The sequence below is a fragment of the Hemicordylus capensis genome, chromosome 1 (genome assembly GCF_027244095.1).
Source record: "Hemicordylus capensis ecotype Gifberg chromosome 1, rHemCap1.1.pri, whole genome shotgun sequence".
Classification (NCBI taxonomy): Eukaryota; Metazoa; Chordata; class Lepidosauria; order Squamata; family Cordylidae; genus Hemicordylus; species Hemicordylus capensis.
The window spans coordinates 118,262,728-118,278,289 of NC_069657.1; the positions used below are offsets into that span (position 1 = coordinate 118,262,728).

A 15,562-nucleotide genomic window follows, 5' to 3' on the forward strand; every position below is an offset into this window, starting at 1 on the left:
GAGGAATTCAAAAGACCAAAAAAAGGGGGGGGCATATATTCTTAACTCGTTCTGTTTAAAAATAGTTAACCTTAATTTTGGTGAGATCTGCAAGTAATCTGTGATAGTGCTCAGCTTTAGAAATTGTTGTGTCAAATATATGCCACAGAATATTTGAAGGAGACTATTGATGCATTTGAATGAGAACTCATTATGCTAACTAGGCAAACAGGTGGTGGCTTTTCTTATGTTTCCTTGGTGTGGGGACGGTGGGAGCAGGGACATAATGTGGGCCCTGGACAAAAAGTGAAAATGGGCACATGCCCCCCTCCCCTGCTTCAGAGAGGCATGAGGGGAGAGAAAAGAGCAACTTGTCACCAGACAGTGGGAACCCTTATGGGTCCAGGTACATTTGTGTCCCCCCCTTGTTCAACTGTAGCAATACTCTGGGGGGTCTAGGAAAATAGCAATTGTCCTTATTCATTCAGCATAGTAGCTCTCCAATGACTGTTGCTGGTGCCTGTCTTGGTTTCTTTTTTAGACAGTGAGCCCCTTTGGCACAGGGAACCATTTTCTTCTTCATATTTGTTTTGTAAACTCTGCTTTGAGAACCTTTTTTGTTGGAAGGTAGTTATCTATATATTGCTCGCTGCTAATGGGCAGACACGTAACCAGGGTAGGGCAAGCAGGGCATGTGCCCTAGGCTCAGCTGAAGGGGGCCACGAAGTGCCTGCCATGCCCCGCCCTCACCACCACAATTTTTTTTTTGAAATTTTTTACCAATCGCAAGATCTGTCCAGGTGGGGTGGGCACTCTCCCACCATTGGCTCCTGGCGAGCGGAGGAGCAGAGCCATTCCCTGATCATTCCCAGAGTCTCACAACATGAGCAACAAGCAGAGGGCTGAGCACTATGTGCCTCTGGCTCTGACCCCTCCCCTTGCTCCCTCTCAGCTTCCCAGCAGTCCTCCTCCCCCCTTCTGGTTTGCTAAGTGCTAAGGCTGCTATAGGCTGATCAGTTCATTCATTTCACTGGCAGCATGGCACCTTCTTGGGAAAACTTGAAGAAACTTCCAACCCTCGGGTTTCTGTGTGTGCCTGTCTCAGAGTTACCCTTTTTCAGCGTAACAGCTAGGATTGGCTGCGGGCCCCCGCCACCTTTGCAGAGGATGCTCCGCTGATGGGACACAACCCCCTCTGAGTGGGTCGATCTCCACCCCACCTTTGAAAAATTGCCCTCCGCCACCGGGGAGTCTGTGCATTGGCGGCAGCAGTTGCCGAGAGGAGGAGAGGAGGCTTCCTGCGCCGGGCTGGGCTGCCGGGGGGATGAGTCATGCATTCCTGCAGATGCTGAGCAGGTGGCGGCGGCGTGGCCAGGAAGGGGCATGAGGGCTGGCGGGTGCCCGGCTGGCTTTGTTGCTTCCTAGGCTAGGAGCCCAACTTCTCTGTGGAGCGCGCCTGCTTTTCTCTGCAACTGTCTCATGCACCGTGGGAGCTTTTTGTTTATTTATTATGTATTTATTCATGCCCCTCGTGCAGGAGGCGGCCGAAACTATGACAGGAAAAAGGAACCAGGAAAAAATAAAATAAAAACAAAGGGGCGGCAAGGCTAAGGCGGTGGAGGGTGGCGCATCCGGATGGCTAGGGAGGAAATGAGTGGAGTTTTTAAAAAGGGGCCACGCGGAGCAAACTCTTTTTGCTTTGGAACACAGGCAGAGAGATTGCGTGAGGTGGGATTGCGAGTCCCTGCCCATGCATTGCAGTGTAAACCACTGCGCCCGTGGTGGACTCAGAACTGACGGTGGCTGTGAAGGTAGCAGCTGCGGGGTCCCTGCCAAACTCTTTGGGGAAAGAGCACCCCTGGTCCAAGAGGGGCTGCGCTCTTTGGCTCACTGCGCAAAAAAGGTTGCCGATGGCAACGGTGGCGCTCTCCGTTCTCTAGTCCCTCCTGTGAGGTGTGTGTTTGTGTTAAGATGCTCCGCCTGGCCAGCTGCCTAGTAGGTTCTGCTGCTTGGGGTGGGGAGAAGCATTCGTGGGAGTAGCTCTCCAGAGCACGTGGGTGGGCACCTTCTTTCTGACAGGGCTCCTGTACCTTTTACAGCTGCACACAACAGAAAGCCAGCTAGAGCAACTTTCCTCACTGTGAAAGTTGAGACAAACCTACTTTTTGAAAGTCTGTTCTGTTTTCAAGGCATAGGGCACCTGTCAACGCCTGAAACATACTTTTTGTTGACTTTGTGGAATGAAAGGGAATCGCCAGACATTCCTTAGAAGCATCATGCTATCCCTGGAGTGTGATCTCAAAAGGGTAGTTATGGCACTCTTTTTGCCCTACTGCCCATAGTCTCTGGTATGTGTCAGATCTTGGAGATTAGCTCGAATAATTGGGGTTTTTCCCCCCTCCCAAGCTGGCTTAATCAGACTCCAATCACTGGTTTGATTCAACTTCCTTTCTATTTATGAGACTTGCTTTGTGTTTTGTTTTTTTCACATTTACATATACTGCCCCATATACAAATCTCTGGGCAGTTTATAGGCTAAAAATACAAGCAACAATTAAAAGATTATATCATGTAAAACAACTTAAAATAACTATTCATAAAACTTAAAAACATTCTGAACTAAAAGTTTGATAAAGTAAGTGCAAGTTACATTCTAAAGTGTTCAGTTGATCATGGGCTACTGATTGTGATTGATGGGACATCTTATTTGGTTCATGTATGTATCTAGGGTTTTGAGGAGTGGAAAGGTAGCAGTTCTCTCTCTCTGTTGCTGTATATTCAGAATTGCTTTCTTGTTCCAGCATTATCATGATGGCTGAAATTATCATGGGGTGCATGAGAGAATGTAAATATTATTTCTATTTATTTATCAAATTTGTATACTTATCCAAACTTCCATCTCTGGGCGGTTTACAGCAACATAAAACAGAGTAAAAATGAAAACCTTAAAATAGGCAAAGGATTACTCTCAATTATTTCATATAGTCTGTTTGAAAAGTAGTTATTATTACTCCCATTTAGTCTTAGTGCTTCTGTGTGCATGCTTCACCGCACCGCCCGCCCGCCCCCGCCAAATCCAAATCAAACTGTTTCTAACCCTTTCTCTTGCCGTTTGCTGTTGAAGGGTTTTAAGACCTATTTTCCTGAGTAAATTATCATCATCATAAAAATTGTGTCGTTACTGTAACTGCTGTTAATTAATGATGCCCAAAGCAGTAATTGGTATTTATTATTAATGGGCCAGTGTGTTATGCACTGATGTGTGTGTTTAGCTTAAAAACTAGATTTTTTCACACACACCCTCTTCTTTCTCCCTCCCAAATTAAATAGTTGGTTCCTTTTAATTAAAGTCTGAACTATGCCTGGTTCTAGGGGGCATGTTGGAAACAGACACTGGAGAGAAATAATTGCTGTGGGGGGGGTGGTAGTTTTGATTTATTTGCTCATTTATTTTAAGTATAAGTGAATAGAATTACATTAAATTAAATCTTTTTAAAGACTGAGAAATGCTCATACAGCTTCCTGATAGTCTAGACCAGGAGTCCTCAAACTTTGTTCCCCAGATGTTGCTGGACTACAACTCCCATTCTCCCCATACACAATGGCAGAAGACAGCGGAGAATGGGAATTGTAGTGCAATAACAGATTCAGGGGTGGGAAACCGCTTCTGCAGAGCTTCAGAAGCAGTGGAAAACTCCCTCCACTCTTTTTAGTTCATTTGTACTGGCAAGGCTTTCAACTTGATTTTTCTCTTGATTTTTCACCTATGCAAGTGTATATTTGAGGTTTCTATGGGGAAATGCATTATTGTTCAGAAATGAAAGCTAGTTTTAAATGTTTTGGCAGTGTGAGCTAATATTATGGTAAAAAAACAAGTTTTCTGAAAGATGTGTGTCAGATGTTTGGCCGCGGGGGGGGGGGGCGGCAATTTCAGTGCTTGTCCTAGGTGCCATTTTCCCTAGTTACGTCTCTGCTAATGAAGCTTGTGAGTAAGAACAGAGCCTCCAGAAGTTCCTGTTAAGGGTGGGTAGGCATATGCAGATGTTTAGAGGGATCACATGGCATGCCACAGCCAATATCATTGGAGATCTGAGGAACGAAAGTGAGAGAGAGAACTAGGAGCACGGGACCAACCAGGAAGGGAGCAAGAAAAACCACTGACAGTGGGTTACAGTTGGTGTTAACAATGACAGAAGACATAGGCTGTATAAAGAGAAAAGGGGTAGAGAATGCCAAGCACAAAAACAAAGAAAGGATTCCTAAAAACAAAAAGCAACAGGCCTTAACAAAAAAAAAGGAGGGGGGGAGTGGACCATGAAAACAATAAAATACACTATACCAAATAAGAAAATGAAGGAAACCATTCTGATAAGACCTGTCCTCCCCTATATTTCACCTTCCTGCTGCCCATCAATGCCCTATTCTGCCCCTTCCTCATCAAATATAAAACAAGAGATTTCAGTTCTAACATGAAATTTCTGTTAGTCTTCACTTGTAAATATTAGTAATATAATATCAATCAATCCTTTATTTTGGTCTTGAACCAACATAAGAACAATTTTTAAAAGATGGAATAAAGACATATACAGGCAAGGGGTAGGAAATACAATATAAAATATAAAAGTACTGTTATGGAGCTGTATAAGTGTAGGGTAGTAGTGAGGTGGAAGTAAATTAAAAAATCTGAAATATATCTATGGGAGAGAAATCTAGAGCCTAGTATGCAGTAGGCCAGAAGGGCTCAACATATAAAAGTACTTTAAAAATAGTTAACAATAATTACAGTATGGGTGTTTAAAAGTACATAGAAGAGATTAAAAGTAAGCAATTTGAAGGAGGTTACAATAATTTATATGAGAGCAGAAGCTGAGACTGGATTTATGTAGGCTCAGCCCACAGTCCCTCTAGGCAGAAGCTGTCAGGGCCCTGTGGATTCTGCACGCTGCAGCACAGAACTTTGCAGTGTTGTGCGTGATGGTGGCGTCTTCATTCGAGAGGAGCAGCAAGGTATAAAAATTACTAGGACAACCAAGATGCCTGTGGAGTGCTGGTGAGGTTAGGTTGGTGCATCTATCTCTATAGAAGGAGCAGAAAAGGAGAACATGTGCTGTATTTTCAACCTGCCCTGTGTCGCAAGGACATAGTCTCTCCGCAAGTGGGATCTTCCCAAACCTGCCTTCTAGAATGGCTGACAGGCGGGCATGGCAGCGCACCAAAGTAAAGACCCTCATGTGGGCTGGGATTTCCAGCAGTGACATCTATGCGGCGGGAGGGAGGAGGTATCTCATACTTTCCGGTGTGGGGAAGTTTGGGACCCTGCCTAGGTCCATTTAGCAATTAGTAATAGCTCGCTGACCCCGCACAGCGCATCTGTTCAATAGTTGGGGCCAGCCATGCCCCCCACCACCGACCGCCATTATTTCTCAGTGCTGCTGCCTCCCGCCTCCCGCTCCGGGCCATCCCCTCCTGGACCGTCTCCTCTTCCTGGCAGCCCAGCCACCTCGCCACCGCAGCCAGGCTCGAAACCACCACTGCTTCACCACTGCAGCCAGGCCTGCCGCCACCACTGCAGCCTCACCCAGTCCTCCCCCCTCCCCGACAATAGTTTCTTGCTGGCTTTAAATCCGGGCCATCCCCTCCTGGGCCGTCTCCTCTTCCGGGCGGCCCAGCCACCTTCTCACCCCGCTGCCGCCTCACCACCGCAGCCAGGTCCACCGCTGCCAGTTCCCCATCACGGCCGCCAGCAGCGGCTCCCCATTGCGGCCCCCGGTTCTCCATTGCAGGCAGGCCCGCCGCCGCTGCCTCACCATCATGACTGAACCCACTGCCACAGCCACCCCATCGCGGCCAGGCCCACTGCTGCCGCCTCCTCATGGCAGTCCGGCCTGCCGCCGCCTCACCGCCCACCCTCCGCTTCCGGTCCGCCACACATCTGGTCTGCCATGCATCCCCACGCATCCAGCTGTACGGCTAAGAGAAATAAATAGAAGATCATAATTATATAGATAATATCACCCATGGCATAGGATTACAAACCCTACGCCATGCAAACTTATGCCTTTCCCTTAATGTTTCACTCTCACAGTATCCAGAGCCCCCTCTACCACCATTTGCTAATGAGGAGGAGACAGGTCCAAAGAGGGAGTTGGACTTCTTCAATACCATATATAAACAGTGAAAATAATAATACAAAAACTCATACTATACCCACCCAAAAGGTGTAGGAGGAAAAAAAGAGACATTTGGACTATGCTGTCAAGAAAACTACTACAAAGTTTTTGCATTTGTGCCCATTCTCAAATTGAAGATTTACCCCATTATTTGCTCCACTGTCCTCTATATTTCAGTGTAGGAGAAATATCTTGAAAAAGTGCTTGAAAAAGTTAGATATGAAGGAGGAAAAGGTGCATATTCTGTTATCGGCTCAAGTTGCTGTGGGCTAATTATTTGAAGACTATGGCTTTTGACTGTAAGGAGGACCTTTTATTTAATGGTTTAGATTATGTGCAGGGATTTATTTATTTATTTATTTATTTATTATTCTATTTCTATACCATCCTTCCAAAAATAGCTCAGGGCGGTTTACACAGAGAAATAATAAATAAATAAGATGGATCCCTGTCCCCAAAGGGCTCACAATGTAAAAAGAATCATAAGATAGACACCAGCGACAGTCACTGGAGGTACTGTGCTGGGGGTGGGTAGGGCCAGTTACTCTCCCCCTGCTGAATAAAGAGAATCACCACGTTAAAAGATGCCTCCTTGCCAAGTTAGCAGGGGACTGAATCTGTGTCTAGTTGTTTTATTTGGTTCAATGGCCTATTACTACGCATAATGAATGAACTATACTATTACATTACAGTTAGGAAACTATGTAAATCCTGTGCATTGTACCTGGAAAGATAAGAAAGATAGTGAGTACGGGACACCACTCAGTAATGAAACACTCTAAACACACACATTTTTAAAAAATGAATGACATGCCTTTTCTGTCCACAGGGCTTCAAACTTGATTTTGCTTTAAATTGTGAATTTGTTCCAGTGGAGTTCAGTGACATCCGTCAAGTAAAAGCTAGTTTTAAAAAGCTCATGAGTGCTTGTGTTCCCAGCAATATTCCTGCAGATTCTGAAATAACGTTCCTTAAAGCACTTGGAGAATCAGAGTGGTTCCCACAGGTAAAGTGATACAGTGGAGTCATAAATATCTATAATTTTTGTTACAAAACAAAGTGCTATTTCTGACCAGCAAAAATATATCCTCTTGTTCCATTGTTGCCGTTAACAAAATCTACTGTATTCCTGTTATTATTGTTGTGCCGTCAAGTCAGTGTCAACACCTGGCAACCACAGAGCCCTGTGTTTATCTTTGGTAGAATACAGGAGGGGTTTTCCATTGCCATCTCCACCATATGAGATGATGCCTTTCAGCATCTTCCTATATTGCTGCTGCCCGATATAGGTGTTTCCCATAGTCTGGGAAACATACCAGCAGGAATTCGAACCAGCAACCTCTTGCTCCCTTGGCAAGTTACTTCCCTGCTGCGCCATACACAGACAAAATTCTTTCAGGGCAGTGTTCACAATGACAGATGTGAGATATGATAATTAGGATATGGCACTGCTCCCTTTTGAATGCAATTGATCATGAAAATGCCGTGTTTGATAGTAATGATTTATATTCTCCCTTACAATCCAAACTCAATTTTCATTTACAGCACATAAATCCAGGAAGATTTACTAATAATGTGGCTTGGTATATTGTTGTAGCTTATACTTATTTGTACAATCTCTAGACATCATGTTCTATGCTTTGGCGATAAGTAAAGTAAAGTGCCTTCAAGTCAATTTTGACTCCTGGTGCCCACAGAGCCCCATGGTTTTCTTTTGGTAGAATACAGAAGGGGTTTACCATTGTCTCCTCCCACCCAGTCTTCCTATATCACTGCTGCCCGATATAGATGTTTCACCAGCAGAGCTTCGAACTGGCAACCTTCTCCTTTTTAGTCAAGCAATTCCCCGTTGCGGCACTTTGGCACAAATCCCAGTGAAATGAAATAGATAAGAATTTAAGAGCCCTGGATCAGGCCAAGGCCTATCTAGGCCAACATTCTTTTTTCTATAGTGGGCCCACCAGATGCCACAGGGATGCCCACAAACAGGAGATGAAAGTATGCCCATTCTCCCACCATTGTTCCCCTGCAACTGGTATTCAGGGGCATACTGCCTCCGAGTCAGGAGGTAGCATATAGCCATAATCTTTTCTGGGGGAGGACTTCGTAAACCAGACACCTATTTCCGTGTTACAGTCTACTTCTTCTAGATATTTTAGCCAGGGATTTCTGCAAGAGAAGAGCTCTGAGAAATGATATTATATTGTCATGTTCTCCAGAGGGGTAGACATAGTAATCTATTGCAGCAAAGGCAACAAAGATTCTTGTGACACCTTAAAGATGAACAATCTGATTGTTTTATTCAATGTTTTCTAGCTGTAGAGTCTCTCAGAACCTTTATCTCTGAATTAATGTATTTGAGAGCCTGTTGGACTTCTCTGTTTATGGATGCATGCTGCATGTACGAGTAACAAAGTGCTTAATACCTCCAAGCTCTCACTGCCAGTTAACATTAGGCATGACAGTACTATGCAGGGTTTTGGAATTTTTCTAATCATTGTTGGAGTTCATATTGGTGAGAGAGTTTCCTTTGCATTAATATCTCCACAACCTCTAATTCAGAGCTGGGACTATGCGTTATATTTGCCATGGGGATGCCAGCAAAAGCAGCATGAGCCTGGTGCTGTTCTCCAATTTCTCCTCCTCTTTTGCCGTAATATTTACAAGCTCTGGGCTCAATGGAAGTTGCTCCAAAGTGAATGCACATGGGAGTGCAGCCTTAGACAAATATGCTTAAAACAAATGCTTAAATGCTTAAAACAAGTATTTTGTCAATTTCTAAGAAAAAGGCTGAGGTTCCCAGAGTATTGGCAAAGTCTGGTTGAGGTAATAGATCTGGATCGTGATCCGTTGCAGCCATAAGAATGGCTGTGCAGGACCATTTGGGCAGAATTGACTAGCTCCTCAAAGTGCTTAGCCCCGCCCCCTGCACGTGGTGCACTTGCTTAGTTTGGGTGGGCCAGTGTTTTCTCCTCAGTTCCTTTCTGACCACCATTGTGTCGGCACCTCTCTTTGGAACAACTTTCTGTAATTTGAGAAATAAATAAAACGGACTGTTACAACTATTGTGACTTCAGAATGGACCTGACTATTCTTTACTATTTCAACTTGGCTAATGATCTACAGGACTTCTCGGCTAACGACTTCGGGCTGTGTTATCGATCTCTGCCCGGATCTCCCTTAACCTGAGTATCAGATTTTTTTTTGTTTCCCTATTATTATGGCAAAAAAGAAAACTTTCAAGCGGTGTCCACTGCAACTCTAAACTCCCCTCAGCAGACGACCACGAGCTCTGTTTGTTATGTCTCAGCGAGGACCACAACACTTCTAGTGTTAAAATTTGCCTCACTTTCCCCCACCAAACAAGAAAGAACAGAGCCCTTCATTTGCAACCCACTTTATACAATGATGCCTTGCGCCGGCTGACACCCCCATACCGTTGACATTGGATACGGTATCGAGGCCATCAGGATGGATGTCACCGTCAGGCTCTGCCGTGATGCAGTCTAAAACCTCGACAGTGCTTGCCTCAACATCCACGTCTGCAACTTTTAAGACTCTGAAGCCACCTTCTGCTTCAACTCACCAAAAGCGGCATAAGTCCCGACATTGGGCGGCCAATCCCGAAGGAAAACCACTCTCCAAGAAGCACCGTGACAAGGGCACTAAGACTGATCATGACCAATCCACCCCTTCAAGGGCAACTCCTTCACCAATGACCCTGAAATAGGTCTTGAGCGCCTCCAGGTCTCACCCACTGACACAGGACATCATGATGCTAGATTTCCCCTCTTCGGTTGTTCAGCGTCCAGCCCCCACACCGACACTTTCGACATCAACTTCGATATCAACTGCTCGAGGCCGTAAACACACTCTATCGCCCACTGTGACTCCGGCACAAACACCATCTCCAGCCGATAAACTCCGTGCCCAACATCTCCTTCAGGCTACAACTTGTCCAATTTCTTTTGAAATGGAAGCTGACGATACCGAACTTGATCTAGAACAGGGGACCACACATTTGCTCCACATGCAAGATTCCACTGAGAACACCCCGCCGGCCTCGACTTTCTATGGATTTTTAAACCAAGGCCTCTACATCGATGAGGAGGGCACGACTTTCTCGATACCAAGAAGTCCAGGAACCTCGCTCCTCTCAGGCTCGAATTTCCACCCACTCAACACCGTCAGCCTTTCAACATTTTCAAGTGCAAAGTTGTCCTCACCCATGGAAAGTACCTACTGACTATGTGTCCACTCAAGGTGTGATTCGAACATTGGGGAGGAGGTGATGCCTCGCAGACCAAGTGTAGTCCCTCGATACTCCCCTCTGACTATCATGACTATATACTCTGGAAGACTTGTCAATCCTCGATGATGATGGTCCCTATTGCTACACAGATGACTTCTCCACCGGAGATACCAAGACCTGTCACAGTTTCGATGTCAACAGAAGTCACGCCTCTACTTATTCCAACCCAGATGGGTATCTCGATGTTGTTGCTGCTGTTATTATTTATAACTCAATACCTAATTGTCCTATTATGGCATGTATAGAGACAAAAACTGTTGATCTGCCAAGACTACATCCTCAAAAGTCACACCTACACGAACTATAAAGCTTATCACTTCTGCTACGATGCAGACAGTACTTAAGGACAATGATTTTATCCCTTCAGGACCCCATACTGCCATCCTGACAGATGATGATGAGTCTGATTCAACCTCCAGTGACACATCCTCTTCAGAGCATCCTGATGATCCCCCTATTAAGGTGGTGCCAGGTGATAACACATCTCCCAATGAGGAGATGCTTTCTTATAAGCAAATTTCGGAGATGGCCTCTGCCCTAGGTCTGCAGTTAAAAAAGAAAACTCAGGATGAACATGACCCCGTCTACAAGTTTTTCGCTTTGACGGCCCCAACTCAACCAGTACACTTTCCAGTTCTGCCAGTGCCAAGCTGACAGCTGCAAAGTCAGCTTGGACAACTCTTCAAACTTCCACTCCAACTTCCAAACACTTAGAGAAAATTTAGACAGAATCCAGGAGGGAGGGAGGGAGGGGGGGAGGAGAGAGAGGTTGTCTACTAAAACACCCTCCGGCTAAATCTGTTGTGGTGAACTGTGCCTCGTCATCCAAGACCAGCAGGTGCCACTGCCACACATCACCTGGATATAAAGAGGGTTGCAAATTGGACACTTTGGGCCGAAATATTTACTCGACCTCGTGCCTGGGAATTAAAATTGCAAACTACATTGCCTGTTTTGCAAAGTATATCCACTTCCTTTGGGATGAGTTGCACCAGGAGCAAAATGATCTCTCCCCAGAGGAATTCCTTGCAAAATTTAATGATACCTATTCTAAGGTTACCCTCCTGACTAGGCAACAGCTCAGCAATGCTAAGCACCTGGTGGAGACTGAGTCTCGCACAATGACTACTGCTGTCACGTTACATAGACACACTTGGCCACTGCACTTCAGCCAGATATGAAGAATTGTGTAAAAAATCTACCCTTTGACAGGAAGGGTCTCCTGTGAGACTACGAATACCACCATGGAATCCATTAAGAAGTCCAGGTTTACAGCACAGAACTTTTCAACCTCTTCACATCCTAACGCTTCCAAATACTGCCAGTTGGCAGTAGGAATGTGCACAGACCGGTTCGGAGGCCATTCTAAAGGCCTCCAGACCGGTCCGGTCACGGGGTGGTTTTGGTTCGGGTGGGGAGTTTGGGGGCTTCCATTAAGGGCGGGGGGGGCTTTACTTACCCCTCCCGCGCTTTCCACACACTGCCGCCGTAATTATTGAAAAAATTGCTCCTCCGATGGCTGTTCCGATTTTAAAAAATGGCTGCCCCCTTGAAGCCCCCTCCCACCCCCTTAAATCTCGCCCCGGGCCCTTAAGTCATGCCCGATAACATTAAGACGCGGGCGGGCGGGCGGCGGGGAGATGTCCTCCCGCCCCCTTCCCTGCTAGGCTGCAAAAGACTTTAGGAAGGCTTCTGCGCGTGCGCGCGCAGAAGCCTTCCTAAAGTCTTTTGCAGCCTAGCAGGGAAGGGGGCGGGAGGACATCTCCCCGCCGCCCGTTTCCCTGCCGGTCTGCAAAAGTACTTTTACTTTTGCAAAGAACTTTGCAAAGAACTGTTTCTTCTTCGGACCGCTGGGTCCTACAGATAGTCTAGACAGGCTATGAAATAGAATTCTTGTCCCAGCCATCCTTCAGCGGCATCATGTATACCCCAGCTTCACCTCTTCTGATGGAAGAACTTCAGTCTCTCTTTGACAAAGGGGTGATATCATCTGTTCAGTGGACAGACCAGTGGTGGGGTTTTTACTTATACTACGTCCAGGTCCCGAAACAGGACGGCGGCCTATGACCAATTATGGATCTCTGACAATTAAATCGTCATGTGGACATATGCAAATTTTGCATGATAATGTTTCAGATCATCTTTCCTCTTCTCCACAGGGAGGAGTGGTTCGTGATGTTGGACCTTCAGGATGCGTATTTTCATGTCGGGATCCAACGAAATCACAGGCAGTACATCCACTTCACGGTGGGTCACCAAGTTTTTTAATACAACATTCTTCTGTTCTGACTGGCCATGGCATCCTGTGTGTTCACCAAATGCATGGCTGTGATTGTAGCGCACCAGCCGGAGCAGGGGATAGTTCTGTTTCCATATCTCAAAGGCTGGCTCCTGACAGGAAGCATAGGGCATCAGTTATCTTCGCATGTCACAACAGTGCTACACCTTCTGGAAGACCTAGACATCCAGATCAACTGGACAAAGTCCAAACTTCTGCCGGTAAAGCACATTGCTTACATTGGGTCCATACTTGATGGATCCTTTCTTGCGGATCAGAGACCTGATATCGACCTTCCTGGAGCGCCCCAAGCAGAAGGCATACAAAATACAGAGGTTGCTGGGCCTCATGTGATTCCACTATTCACTTTGCCAGGGTGCATCTATGACGGCTGTAACTTCAGTTTCTGTCAGTCTTCAGGCCCAACGTAGACAGCACCCAAATGTTGTCTACAATTCCAGACCCTATCCTGATGTAACTCCAGTGGTGGACAAAAGAAACCAGGCTTCTCAAGGGGGTACCCTTCCAAGTACCCCAACCATCCACCTGGGACACAACAGACATCTCCATGCAGGGCTGGCGGGCAGCACACTGTAGAAACTTTCGTGCTCAGGGACTGTGATCCCCAAATCAACATCAAATGCACATCAGCTTCCTAGAACTGCTGGCTGTATTCCTGGCCCTCAAGTCTTTTCAACTGTCACTTGCCGGCAAGGTTGTACAGATCAACCTAGACAACACTATGGTGATCACATATCTAAACCAGCAGGGAGGGACCATTTCCTGCTCCCTGTGCATACTGAGCCTGCAGATTTGGAATCGGCCCATTGTTCATCAAATGACCATGACCGCTATCTGCATCAAGGATGTGGACAACACTCTGGCAGATCACCTCAGCAGGTTGCGACTCCTTCTTCATCAGCATGAGTGGGAAATCAATTGGACGTATCTTTGGCCAATTTTCTGGTCTTGGGGCACCCCAGATATCGACTTGTTTGCCACAGCAATGAACAAGAAGTGCCCCCAGCGCTGGCTTCAACTCTAAAGGAGATGCATTCCAATCCCACTGTGGTTAATAGTTTCTGTACATCTTTCCATCCTATCTTCTATTGAACAGTGTCCTGGCCAAGATCTTGCAAGAATGTGCAAAGTTTATATTGATTACTCCGTGGTGACCTCGACTGCCATGGTTTCAACAGGCACTCAAACTGTTGAGGGGTCACCACAGGCGTCTACCTCAACATAAAAGTCTTCTGACTCAGGAGAGCGGCAGGATCCATCATCCCAACCTCAAGACTCTTAACCTGTCTGGAGGATAGGCTCTTAAATGATATCCTCCTTAACGAACATAAAGTATCCACTCGGGTCAATTACAACAGCAAGTGGAAGAGATTTCAGCTGTATGCACAGAGACATGGTTTCCAGCTGTATTCCACCACTTCTCGCCAGGTACTCCTATACCTTACAGCCTTGAAATATCAAAAGTTGGCCAATGTTTCTATCAAAATTCATCTGGCTGCTATATCTTCCTAACATCCCAAATGGGATGGAAGGACGGTCTTCTCGCACCCGGACTCTTAAAAATTCTTTAAAGGTCTCAACAACCTCTACCCACCTATTAGACAACCTACTGAACAGTGGAGCTTGTCCCTCGTTTTTCTGCTCTGACAGAGCCACCCATTGCGATGGCACTTCCAAAGCTTGTTACACTGAAAACAGCCTTTCTCCTGGTCATAACATCAGCTTGAAGGGTCAGCGAGTTAAATGCTCTCCACATTGACGTCCCTTACACCAAATTTCATAACAACAAGGTGGTACTTTGTCTAGACCCTGAGTTTAGACCTAAAATAGTGACTGACTTTCACATCAACAGTGACATTGTATTACCCACCTTCTTTCGCAATCCAACAACAGCCCTAGAGCATTCCTTGCACTCTCTAGGCATGAGGCAGGCTCTCCTTTTCTACTTGAAATTGACCAAGCTCTATAGAAAGACAAAGCACCTCTTTGTAGGTTACAAGAGCAAGGTGAAAGGTTTATAAATCTCCAGACAAAGACTCTCCCATTGGATTGTGGAACTCATCTTTCTGGCCTACAAACATCAAAAAGTGGAGCCCCGTAAGACTATACAGGCCCACTCGACCAGGGCTTATGCTACTTCTGCGGCACACATGGCTGGCATCAAGTTCAGGGACATCTATACCACAGCTACCTGGTCCTCTGAGCATATTTTCCTAAAGCGTTAAACCTTCGGACCATCACAGTTCAGCTCAGGCCAATTTCAGCAGGGATGTACTCAAAAGAGTATTACCATAGCATACTTCATCCGCCTCCAGGCTGACAACTCATTAGTCACCCATTCTTATGGCTGCAACAGATCACAATCCAGATAAACAGGTTGCTTACCTGTAACCAGTGATCTGGTAGTGATCTGTTGCAATCATAAGACCCTCCCACAAGCCCCACTGCAGTATGCAGAGTGACAACTTGTATGTTTATGAAACATGCACTACTACTTACCTTATTGGACTATGGACTGGTTCCAGAGGATGATTGCTTCCAAATGTCGGTTCTTCAGGAACTGAGGAGAAAACACTAGCCCGCCCAAACTAAGCAAGTGCACCACGTGCAGGGGCGAGACTAAGCACTTTGAGGAGCAGGAGCATGACTATAGGGGGGGCAGGGGGGCACGTGCCTCGGGCACCACCCCGGCGGGTCACGTGGGGGGCGCCAAAAAGTGGCTTCCCCCCACCGCCCCCCCTGGATCGCCCGCCGAGAGTGGCGGCGGGCATGCGGGCGGCAATTCGGCGGCGGGTCGCCCGC

At 46.3% G+C, this 15,562-nt stretch overlaps 1 protein-coding gene across 13 annotated transcripts in view; it reads left to right on the forward strand.

Annotated features, from left to right (window-relative positions):
• SBF2 (SET binding factor 2) overlaps positions 1-15,562 on the forward strand; it is a 510,140-nt gene that overhangs the window by 444,278 nt on the left and 50,300 nt on the right. For all 13 annotated transcript variants that reach the window (XM_053274763.1, XM_053274792.1, XM_053274810.1 and 10 more), the window contains one exon: positions 6,979-7,155. In XM_053274763.1, the coding sequence (XP_053130738.1) occupies positions 6,979-7,155 (177 nt within the window). The remainder of the gene's footprint in view (positions 1-6,978; positions 7,156-15,562) is intronic.